This window comes from Gasterosteus aculeatus, chromosome 21, assembly GCF_964276395.1.
Source record: "Gasterosteus aculeatus chromosome 21, fGasAcu3.hap1.1, whole genome shotgun sequence".
Classification (NCBI taxonomy): Eukaryota; Metazoa; Chordata; class Actinopteri; order Perciformes; family Gasterosteidae; genus Gasterosteus; species Gasterosteus aculeatus.
This window is the reverse complement of record NC_135708.1, coordinates 21,082,338-21,093,332: the sequence shown is the minus strand read 5'-3', so window position 1 is coordinate 21,093,332 and position 10,995 is coordinate 21,082,338. Positions and strand designations below refer to the sequence as shown.

Sequence of the window (10,995 nt, the reverse complement as noted above, 5' to 3'; positions counted from 1 at the left end):
CACAGGATGATCAGCTTCATGTAGTACCAGAGGTACAAGTACACAGGATGATCAGCTTCATGTAGTACCAGAGGTACAAGTACACAGGATGATCAGCTTCATGTAGTACCAGAGGTACAAGTACACAGGATGACCACCTTCAGCTTCATACGGGAGGTACAAGTACACAGGATGATCAGCTTCATGTAGTACCAGAGGTACAAGTACACAGGATGATCAGCTTCATGTAGTACCAGAGGTACAAGTACACAGGATGACCACCTTCAGCTTCATACGGGAGGTACAAGTACACAGGATGACCACCTTCAGCTTCATACGGGAGGTACAAGTACACAGGATGATCAGCTTCATGTAGTACCAGAGGTACAAGTACACAGGATGACCACCTTCAGCTTCATACGGGAGGTACAAGTACACAGGATGATCAGCTTCATGTAGTACCAGAGGTACAAGTACACAGGATGATCAGCTTCATGTAGTACCAGAGGTACAAGTACACAGGATGACCACCTTCAGCTTCATACGGGAGGTACAAGTACACAGGATGATCAGCTTCATGTAGTACCAGAGGTACAAGTACACAGGATGACCACCTTCAGCTTCATACGGGAGGTACAAGTACACAGGATGATCAGCTTCATGTAGTACCAGAGGTACAAGTACACAGGATGATCAGCTTCATGTAGTACCAGAGGTACAAGTACACAGGATGACCACCTTCAGCTTCATACGGGAGGTACAAGTACACAGGATGATCAGCTTCATGTAGTACCGAGGGTACAAGTACACAGGATGATCAGGTTCATGTAGTACCGGAGGTACAAGTACATAGGATGACCACCTTCAGCTTCATACGGGAGGTACAAGTACACAGGATGATCAGGTTCATGTAGTACCAGAGGTACAAATACACAGGATGACCAGCTTTATATAGTACCAGAGGTACAAATACACAGGATGACCACCTTCAGCTTCATACGGGAGGTACAAGTACACAGGATGATCAGCTTCATGTAGTATCAGAGGTACAAGTACACAGGACGATATCAGCTGTACGTGCACAGCATACTATGTATTATGTAAGTAAGAGTTCAGATACATATAAAAAGGAGCAGAAGTACTACAAAATGTAAATGCGCAATAAAGTACTTCACAAAGACAGAAGTGCGTTTAGTTCGTTGTATAACTACCTGCGCGTACTGCGTATTCTGGTTGAAATGAGGCAGAAGTACACGCAGTACGGAAGGTAGAAGTTGGTACAAAGTACCTCAGGTGAGCTTAAACTATCCTGACATGCAGCATCGGACACCCACAATGCACCACTTCCGCATCTGCGCACGCACGTCAGCAGGTGAGAGAATGGAAATAAACAATCAGGTGAGTTTACCTGTTGAGTGCTGAAGTCAAAGCCCAGGTAGAGAGGAGCGTCACGAGCGGCAGCCATCGTACGACACGCGCGCACACAGACGTGGGTGCGCGCGCATTCAGTGAGGGGCAAGGGCTCCGTATTTAAAGAGACAGTAGCACTAATATACATTGGTATAAAAGTATTTAAGTATAAGTATTCACAAGTATGTTCTGTTGCATTATCCTCTTTTGTAGTATCTGATACTTTTGATGTGTATATATATTGCAATTATTTTCCGAGTACTGGTGGGTACTGTCGTATAATATCTTATCATACTTATCGTATCTGTTCATATTGTTTTAACTTGTTTTTACTGTTATTTTATTTTATTTTATTATTCTATCGCACTAATCATCAATTCACAAGTTCCTCTATGTGTAACATGTGGCAATGAATGGCTTGTGATTCTGATAATGGTGTACTGTGTATTGGTGCATACTGGTGTATAATGGTGTGTACTGATGCGTAGTGGTGTGCACTGGTGTGTGAACCCAGCGTTTGTTCTTGTGACCATGAAGGTCAACAAATAGAAGGTAATATTTACACACTAATCAAAGTCAGAGCACATGTGTTTGTGTGTGTGTGGGTGGGAGAACTTTACCAGTCCAGCTTCCTACCTGAACAGGTAACATGTTTCTTACTTGGATCGGCAGAACTGATCGTATAACTTTTGTGCTGAAGGTTTTTATTGGATTCTTTTTCAGGATTTAAATATAATAAAAGACCTACGGGTGTGTGTGTTCCTGCTACATTCAACAGGATGTCCTGCTGCTGCTGCGTGAGTCCGAGTGGGGGGCTTGAGGGTACGAAAACACACACACACACACACACACACATAGATAGATTTTACTGTGCTGCAGATTAACAATAACTTCCCCCGACATAAATAGTCACTTTTGTTGTATTACCACTAAACATTTATTTAAAAGCTTTAAGTAGCTTCAACATGAATCACTAATGTAAAATAAAGGTTCTTTGTCGTGACGTTGCTGTGGAGACGTGTGCGGGTCAAAGGTCGCCTGCTTGCGTGTCACACGCAGGGACCAGGAGGAAGGAGCGCTTGGTGGGGCGCGAGGAGGAGCAGGAGGAGCAGGAGCAGAGCAGGAGGAGCATGGACGTGTCTCTGCTCAGAGAGCAGTACAGGTGCAGCAGAGAGGAGCAGAGACACGTGCTGCTGAGGACAGGTGAGCGGACAAGAGACACGTCACCGCGTCAGAGACGCTGCTGGAGAGCAAACTGTTCTCTGCAAGTCCAGCTGACTGACATCCCGGTGGGGGTTTCAAAATAAAAGCACATGTGATTGTGCAGTGCAAAGCCCTATCTCCTACCAGACCCCTGACCCCTGACTCCTCAGGACTCACTGAGGTCACCTGGTCTGTGGTTGAGTGTGAGAGTCTGTGAGGCCTTGGCCATGGTTTAGTTATTAGGGCACAGCACTGTGCTGCCACACGTCACCATGACAACCTCTAAAACATGATTTACAACTGAGGAGATTCATCGCATGCTTTTACTCTCTGATTTGAACGTCGTTCAGGCTCTTTCCTCATAAGATAAAAGGCACTTTTGAATCACGTTTTATTGAATTCGTCAAAATAACTTGGATGACAAAATCAAATATGTGATAAGAAGTATTAGCAGGGAGGTTGCACTCTGGTCTCTGTCTACAGTGTCGGAGGAGCTGTCGGAGGCCGTCACTCAGGGTTTGGCGTTGCCATGGGAAGCGCTCGGGGGTATGCCACCGGTGACCTTTGACCCCGACCCAACGACCTGCAGAGACCCGTGGCGCCTGGACCCTGGCCGGTGCGAGTCGTCCCCTGAAACGACTCGCAGTTCCTTCCGGTTAGCGAGATTTCATTAGAAACAATACCAACATATCAATGAAAATAAATAGAAATTATACATTCATTTATTTTTGTTATTAGAAGGAAATGGGTGAATTTATGTTTAATCGTGTGACGTGAAAATGAACTTGGTTTAATTCTATTTGATTGAATCTGTGCCTTTAATGTCTGTTTAAAGATCATCGTCATTGATTATCATCCACTGTTGTTATAGACGCTCCTCGTCTTCATCAGAGTCCTGCAGCACCACGGACGGCGTCAACGCTGACGGGTCCAAACCAGAACCAGATCAGAGCAGTGGATCCAGAGGGGGTCACCCCCCCTGCTCTGATGAAAGCTCCGCCCCCACCAGCAGCCTGCTCGAAGACCTGAAGGACGACGCCTCAGTGCTGCAGACCTGCTGCAAGGCCCCGGCCCTGAGGTTAACCAGGCAGCTGAGTCTAGGGGGCGTTGGCTCCTCCAATGCGGTCCATCAGAACCAGAACCACCACCCCTTCCCAAACAGGAAGACCCCAAGGATCTCGGAAGCCGCCAGGAGGCTTGGGATGTACTCGTCTTTCTGAGAGAGACGGGTCCATTAATAAATTAAATAGATTTTTTTGTAATGAATGTATTTGATTCATTTAAGCATCATGATGCAGGATGTAACATGTGCATTATAATGATCAAACGTACCAGAAATTCTGCTCTCTTATAAAGAGAAGCGACAAATATTGCAAAGAATCAAGGTAATTAAGAATTATTATGAAAACCATGGAGTCGTAAATGAATCGTTCATATATTGCAAAAAACAGTTGATTGTGAAAATAAACATTTAAACAAAATAAACCTTATAAACATTTCACCGACTATACACATTTTATTGTATTATTGATCACTTAAATAAAATTATTTGATATTGTAGGACTTTGTGACTTGTCACTTTTCACAGATTTTACCTGTGTGTCTTTTCCTTCATTATAAAATGGTTTGGTATTTGACCCTCGAGAGACACCGTATTTCATCAAAGATCGTCTATACTTAGAAAGTCGAGTCTCTCGACTCTTCGCTCGCGTCACGTTACGGGTCCGTAGGTTACTTGAACCGGATCCTGAAAACATGTCAGAGTGGGACCTCCTCCTTCATCGCCACCTCCTTCCCAAAGACGACAAAACAACACCAGCGCACCGAGGAAATGGACGGTTGACGGACGCTTAACGGACATTTAACGGATTCTACCGACTGTGGAGCTCTTTGTCATCTTGTCGTCTAACATTAAGGTAACTGTCGGGAATATTTAGCGGCGTCCGGTGACAGAATTGGATCATAAAAACAGCGAAACAGGCAGTTTTAAGCTAGCAGCTTCAAGTAACGTGAGCTAACGGCAAGTTAAATGTTTGGGTTTACTGCGTCACTCGCGCTAAGGATTCTGGGCAATAACAAAGTGTTATAAAATAAACAAATTTAACAAAGTGTTCAGATATTAAACTCAAAGTAATTTAGATACACATTTGGATTTAACGCCGTAGAACATTTTGCAACAGTTTGTGATGTCATACGCACTATATCCTACAAATCCCATGATGCAACTGTCCATCTTCTTTTGACTCCGTGGAAACCACTCAAATAATGTACTAATGTAGAGTACTTTTACTTCAACATCATAAAAGTGGCTTCTTCATCCGTCCTCTTTCCACTTCCTCCCTACCATCTCTTCTTTCCTTCCACTTCCTCCCTACCATCTCTTCTTTCCTTCCTCTTTCCACTTCCTCCCTACCATCTCTTCTTTCCTTCCTTTCACTTCCTCCCTACCATCTCTTCTTTCCTTCCTCCTTCCACTTCCTCCCTACCATCTCTTCTTTCCTTCCTCTTTCCACTTCCTCCCTACCATCTCTTCTTTCCTTCCTTTCACTTCCTCCCTACCATCTCTTCTTTCCTTCCTCCTTCCACTTCCTCCCTACCATCTCTTCTTTCCTTCCTCTTTCCACTTCCTCCCTACCATCTCTTCTTTCCTTCCACTTCCTCCCTACCATCTCTTCTTTCCTTCCACTTCCTCCCTACCATCTCTTCTTTCCTTCCTCCTTCCACTTCCTCCCTACCATCTCTTCTTTCCTTCCTCCTTCCACTTCCTCCCTACCATCTCTTCTTTCCTTCCACTTCCTCCCTACCATCTCTTCTTTCCTTCCACTTCCTCCCTACCATCTCTTCTTTCCTTCCACTTCCTCCCTACCATCTCTTCTTTCCTTCCACTTCCTCCCTACCATCTCTTCTTTCCTTCCTCCTTCCACTTCCTCCCTACCATCTCTTCTTTCCTTCCTCCTTCCACTTCCTCCCTACCATCTCTTCTTTCCTTCCACTTCCTCCCTACCATCTCTTCTTTCCTTCCTCCTTCCACTTCCTCCCTACCATCTCTTCTTTCCTTCCACTTCCTCCCTACCATCTCTTCTTTCCTTCCTCCTTCCACTTCCTCCCTACCATCTCTTCTTTCCTTCCTCCTTCCACTTCCTCCCTACCATCTCTTCTTTCCTTCCACCCCCCCCCCCCCCCCCCTCAGAGGTGATGTCTGCTCAGAACACGGAGGCGAAGTTGAAGCAGATGTTGAAGGGGGAGAAGATCCAGCTGTGGAATCCTCCGTTCAGTGATGAGAGCGGCGATGCAGGTCCTCAGCACATGGAGGTCAGAGGAGGACGATGTACTCACTAGTATTGTTACTTCAGGATCAGTACTTCAATAACACTACTACAGTAATACTACCATAGTAAGATTTCTACAGTATTTGTACTACAGTATGGATACTACAAAGATGCTACTGTAACAATACCACAGTATCAGTACTACATAAGGATTATTAGAGTAACAGTACTACAGTACCAGTACTACAATAATAGTACCACAGTAACAGTGCTGTTGTTACAGTAGGAGTTTTCTATACATCATCTAGACCAGTGGTCCCCAACCACCGGTCCGTGGGCCGTTTGGTACCGGGCCGCACCACAGAAAGCTTATATTTATTTATATGTATATATATATATATTTATATATATATATATATATATATATATATATATATGTATATGCATATATATATATATCTTATATATATATTTTTTTCTGAAAAATGTTTTATTTTGAAAATTGACCGGATTTTCTCCTAACTATGTGCGCTCGTCCCTCTGACATATTCCCCACGCGTTTTACCGTGCACGGCAGTTTCGCCGACCAGCGCGAACACAGAGCGCGTGACCACTACCCCCCCCCCCCCCCCCCCCCCGTTGATCGTTCCGCGCCCCCCCCCCCCCTCGGACCTTCTCGACCGGTCCCGACATATTGTCTGACATGAAAGCGGTCCGTGGGGTAAAAAGGTTGGGCACCACTGATCTAGACCACTTTTCTCCTTTTCATTTCTTCTGTGTATTAGTGTAGCGAATCAAGCGTCATGTTGTATTTATGAACAATAAGTGAACATATAGTGACGGAGATGCGATGCTGCTGTGTTGGTGCTCAGGAGCTGGCAGAGCGCTACGCCCCTCTGCTCCGCCTGCCAGTGACGGAGGTGGGCGGAGCTCTGGAGCTCATCAGGCAGCAGGCGGTGAAACGGGGCAAAGAGAGGCAGAGGTTCAGAGAGACGAGCGTCGCCACGCTGGAGCTCCTGCTGCCCCGGGACAACAGGAAGGTGTGTGTGTCCGTAACACGGAACCAAGACAACTAAAGCTAAAAGTCAACTCGCCTCTTAAACGTCAATGTGTTTTCAGGAAACGAGGACCAAGAGCTACCTGGAGACGAGGCTGGACGCGAGGGTGCAGGAGCTGGTGGACAGGTACACACACGCACACACGCGCACACACACGCACACGCACACGCACATACACAGAGCTCAGTGTGTGCTCCTGTGCTGCAGGATCGGAGAAGACTTCGGCCTGAAATACATCAAGCTGATCCTCAACGGGAGAACTCTGTGTGTCGGTGAGTTCAGAGAGTTTCCTCTGTTCAGCACCCGGCTCAGCCCCTCAGTGTGTGTGTGTGTGTGTGTGTGTGTGTGTGTGTGTGTGTGTGTGCGCCTCGTAGACCAGCCTCTGGACCAGCAGGGGGTGAAGAACCACAGCAAGGTGATGGTGCTGAAGGTCAGTGACGCGGAGTGGAAGCTCCAGCTCAGCGAGGAGGAGGAGAAGGAGAAGAACCAGAAGGAGAGCCTCCAGAGGACCCAGAAGGGCTTCCAGATCCTGTCCGAGCGAGGTACGATGACATCACGTCATTATGACACACATACATCACGGTTATATTATTCTATCGTCGAACTTAAGATGACTGAACTCCTAAGGAGCTTCATGCAGGAGGCGTGTGTCTGGGCTATTGGCCCCGCCCCTCCGCTGTGATTAGACGGCTGGCTGTGATGGTGTCCCTGTGTCTGCAGATGGCAGTGAAGACTCCTCCCCTTTCCTGGAGATTGCTGACCAGAGAGGGAACCCTCTCACGATCCCCCCCCAGGAGAAGAAGGTAATATATATATATATATATATATATATCAGAGGAACATTTAATGTCTTAGAGCAAACTCAAGAACGCCGCGGCACAATTTGAAATCTGAAAATCTTTTGCGGCCCAAACCTTTAATCACAACTCTGATCAAAACATAAACTAGAGATGATTAAATGACCTGAAGAATCTAACAGATTAAAAATGTATTAACAGACTATGTTTTGTGTATCGTTTTCTCCGGAGCTCATGTGTCGTGTTTTCCGCACAATGAGGCGCATGAGATCCTGCAGTCAAACGTCTGGCGTCGGGGCGGGTGGATGGCGGGTGGATGGGGGGGGTGGGGAGGTGGAGACGGTGCTTTCAGGGTCCAATCGATGCTGCGAGGTGCGTCCGCTCCCGCCGCCCCCTCGCCATCCACGACTTATTTCCCCGTTAAGACGGTTGAGCTGCTGTAGAGAAAAGGGCGCCGTCTCTCGCTCTTTAATCTCATGAAGTGCTCGGCGAGAACGACAGCTTTGTTTCTCCGACGCGCCCTGAAAGCAGCTCCATCTCTCACTCAGCATCTCGCCGTCGTAGACGAGCTTTGGCGTGTTTGGCAGAGTGAACAACCAGTACGGATCAACCAGTTAACCAATTGATCCATGTATAAGAATCCGGATTATAAGGCGTACTGTGGTTTGAGGAAACTAAAGCCTTTTACGTGCGCCTTGGAGTCCGTAAAACGCCGTATATTGACTTTAATACTACAAGAGGCGCCCCATGTGACATTGTTTTGTTTGGCGGCGCCGTTTGTTGAACAACGACAGGCGGACAAGAGCAGCCGTTTGGAGCGAGAGTCTGATGGTTTTATTAATCTGTCCGTTTAAATTGTTTGTGCTTCATCAACGAATGTTTCACATAACTAACGTGCCGCATCATAAATATTTTCATAGTAATTTCAAACTTTTCAAAATTGAAAATTAAAACCATTTTATTTATTGTAAACGACCTCTGGTGGCCCACCTGCAGCACCTTCACGGCCCACCAGGGGGCCGCGGCCCACACTTTGGGACTCGCTGTCTTCACGTGTTTGTGTCTCCAGGCTCTGATCCTGGCGATGGGTTTCCATGAGAAAGGTCGTTCTCTGATGAAGAAGAAGCAGTTTGACCTCGCGCTGTGTCACCTGCTGCAGGCCGACCAGCAGTTCAGGTACTGACCTCATCATCATCATCATCATCATCGTCATCACCGCCATCATCGTCGTCCCACCCTCCCCATTGTGTGTCCAGTCGCTGTGGCTCCGCCCTGCTGGCGTCTGTGGATAACTTTGCCGTGCTGCAGCTGGACGTGGTTTGGTGCTACCGAGCTCTGGAGGCTTTGTCCTGCCTGGAGGACGGACGCAGTCGCCTACAGAGAGCCGAGGACTGCTTCCTGCGCTGCTACGGCGAGCGGCAGCAGCGGTTGCTCATGATCAAGGTGGGACATCCTCTCGGGTCACGTTTAAAGCAGACTTGAGACGCCGTCGCGGTCGGACGTGACTACTGTGTGTGTGCGTTGCCAGGGTAACACGGGCAGAGAGGAGGTGTTGTTCCTGCGGCTGCACCTCCTTCAGAGCCTCCTCTCCTACGTCGAAGGGAACGACGCTCAGGCCCGACACCAGCTGTCCAAAGTCAGTCTGTGATATACTGTGCTATCTTAGCTTAGCACGCGCTCGCTGCTCTTCCTCGCGCGGACTGCTGATGTGCGTGTGTCCCTCAGGTGGAGGCCCTGTACACTCGTCTCTGTCTGGACTCTGAGAAAATGGCTCAGCTGATGTCTCTGGGCTTCACTGAGCGAGAAGCTCGGCTGGGACTCCGAGCCTGTGAGGGAGACCTGCAGGAGGCCGCCATCCACATCGGCAACCAGAGACAGGTGCTTTAGCGTCCGGCCTCATGGAATGTAAAGCCTAAACGTGATGATGACGGCGTGCTGATGTCATGATGGCGATCAGGAACGAGAGGAGCTGAAGCAGAGGGAGAGGAAGAGGAGGAGCAGGAGGATGGAGGCCATCTCCAGCCTCACTGAGCTCGGTTACTCCAGGAGAGACGCCGCCAGAGCCCTGCAGCACGCTGACGGAGACGTGGACGTGGCGTATGGAGTCAGTACCTGTCTGTCTGCCTGTAATCACCCACAAACTGGTTTACAGGGACTTTCACTATGGTGATGTACTACAGGGGTGTTCGTTGTACTCTTACTAGCAGGTAGTATTCCACACTGTGGCCGTAGTAACGGCTCCTGTCGGGTCGCTGAGGTGTCACACGGTTCTGGACCCGGTTTCTCTTGTGTTCAGATCCTGCTGGACTCCGGTGGATCGGCTCAGGCCACAGGCAGCCACAGCGAGGGCTCCGTGGAGCAGGTACAGCTTCTCCTTCTCCTCTGCTTTGTCTCCGGAGGGGACGGCTGTTGACACGTCCTCCCCCGTGTCTCTGCAGCTCTTGTACCTGGGCTTCCAGAGGGACGTCTCCGAGGCCGCTCTCAGACTGACGGGCGGAGACGTCCAGTTGGCGACTCAGCTGCTGCTGGACCAGCAGGGTGTCCTCTCGCCGGAGCTGCTGTCAGAGTCCCCGTCCTCCGAGGAGCCCAGCACCTCTACAGGTAGGACGCACCTCACAGATCAGTTGGCATAACGCACAAGATGAAATGTAAGAGCGATATGATCAACGTGACCAGTTATTGAACGTGATCAATGATTCTGATCATGTGATCGATCAGGAGACGTGTCCACGGAGGACAGCGAGCTGGTGAACGAGGCCTTGGAGGACATTGCTCGTCACGAGGAGGACTACCTGGACCTGAACCTGGAGGAGGAGAGCGAGCTCATCGCCACCATGAAGACCTACCTGAGCCCCGCCCACAGCGTGTGACGCGCACGCGTACACGCACACGCACACGCATACACGCACGCACACACACGCACACACACGCACACACACGCACACGCACACGCACACACAAACACACACACACGCACACGCACACGCACACACAAACACACACACACGGTCCCAAGGTGACAAGTAGACTTTGATTTCTTTCTAACTTCTCACTTTATTTGAAAGTAAAGTGAGTTTGTCTGTTTATTATGATTCTTACACACATTCTGATTTATTTTATTTTGTAAATTAAACTTCATTTATTGTTGTTCTGACGACGATAATCAACATTTTGTTTTTGTCAAACATTTAATTTAATTTCCTTTCATGTTTATATTGAGTTCCATGTCCAAGACAATAAAGATCTGAAGGTTGAATCTGTGATGATCAGTATGAGAGT

At 48.1% G+C, this 10,995-nt stretch overlaps 3 protein-coding genes across 9 annotated transcripts in view; 2 read left to right on the top strand and 1 right to left on the bottom strand.

Annotated features, from left to right (window-relative positions):
- Window positions 1-1,488, bottom strand: part of xylb (xylulokinase homolog (H. influenzae)) — a 13,360-nt gene extending 11,872 nt beyond the window's left edge. For 2 of the 4 annotated variants that reach the window (XR_013454231.1, XM_078096455.1), the window contains exon 1: window positions 1,388-1,488. Coding sequence is in view for 1 of the 4 variants with exons in the window: in XM_078096455.1 (XP_077952581.1) it covers window positions 1,388-1,444 (57 nt within the window). In the remaining 3 variants the exon portion in view is untranslated. Of the gene's footprint in view, window positions 1-1,190; window positions 1,340-1,387 lie in introns of those variants that run through there. The other 2 variants (XM_078096457.1, XM_078096456.1) reach the window with 2 other exon arrangements.
- Window positions 1,489-1,901: 413 nt separating this feature from the next.
- LOC144390161 (uncharacterized) lies at window positions 1,902-4,152 on the top strand. 4 transcript variants are annotated; one of them, XM_078096460.1, is made up of 5 exons: window positions 1,902-2,033; window positions 2,113-2,211; window positions 2,449-2,592; window positions 3,076-3,247; window positions 3,464-4,152. In XM_078096460.1, exons 2-5 carry the CDS (start codon window positions 2,169-2,171, stop codon window positions 3,810-3,812), a joined length of 708 nt encoding a protein of 235 aa, XP_077952586.1. In that variant the 5' UTR covers window positions 1,902-2,033; window positions 2,113-2,168; the 3' UTR covers window positions 3,813-4,152. The 4 variants fall into 4 exon arrangements, with proteins under 4 accessions (XP_077952586.1, XP_077952585.1, XP_077952589.1 ...); XM_078096459.1 differs by having other exon boundaries at window positions 1,947-2,033; window positions 2,168-2,211; XM_078096463.1 differs by having other exon boundaries at window positions 1,978-2,033; window positions 2,168-2,211; window positions 2,406-2,592.
- A 74-nt stretch (window positions 4,153-4,226) lies between these two features.
- nub1 (negative regulator of ubiquitin-like proteins 1) lies at window positions 4,227-10,972 on the top strand. The gene is made up of 15 exons (XM_078096454.1): window positions 4,227-4,508; window positions 5,783-5,904; window positions 6,734-6,901; window positions 6,981-7,045; window positions 7,127-7,191; window positions 7,294-7,461; window positions 7,640-7,722; window positions 8,786-8,892; window positions 8,973-9,159; window positions 9,245-9,352; window positions 9,442-9,594; window positions 9,674-9,820; window positions 10,013-10,078; window positions 10,155-10,317; window positions 10,435-10,972. Exons 2-15 carry the CDS (start codon window positions 5,788-5,790, stop codon window positions 10,584-10,586), a joined length of 1,749 nt encoding a protein of 582 aa, XP_077952580.1. The 5' UTR covers window positions 4,227-4,508; window positions 5,783-5,787; the 3' UTR covers window positions 10,587-10,972.
- Window positions 10,973-10,995: the final 23 nt, after the last annotated feature.

Bases quoted from the DNA above. Each gene is read 5' to 3' on its own strand.
- LOC144390161 (XM_078096459.1), top strand. From the start codon at position 1,975: ATGTGTTTGTGTGTGTGTGGGTGGGAGAACTTTACCAGTCCAGCTTCC. The intron at 2,593-3,075 runs GTGAGCGGACAA...CTCTGTCTACAG, and splicing joins ACACGTGCTGCTGAGGACAG to TGTCGGAGGAGCTGTCGGAG. The intron at 3,248-3,463 runs GTTAGCGAGATT...CTGTTGTTATAG, and splicing joins ACGACTCGCAGTTCCTTCCG to ACGCTCCTCGTCTTCATCAG.
- nub1 (XM_078096454.1), top strand. From the start codon at position 5,788: ATGTCTGCTCAGAACACGGAGGCGAAGTTGAAGCAGATGTTGAAGGGG. The intron at 9,821-10,012 runs GTCAGTACCTGT...TCTTGTGTTCAG, and splicing joins ACGTGGACGTGGCGTATGGA to ATCCTGCTGGACTCCGGTGG. The intron at 10,079-10,154 runs GTACAGCTTCTC...GTGTCTCTGCAG, and splicing joins GCGAGGGCTCCGTGGAGCAG to CTCTTGTACCTGGGCTTCCA.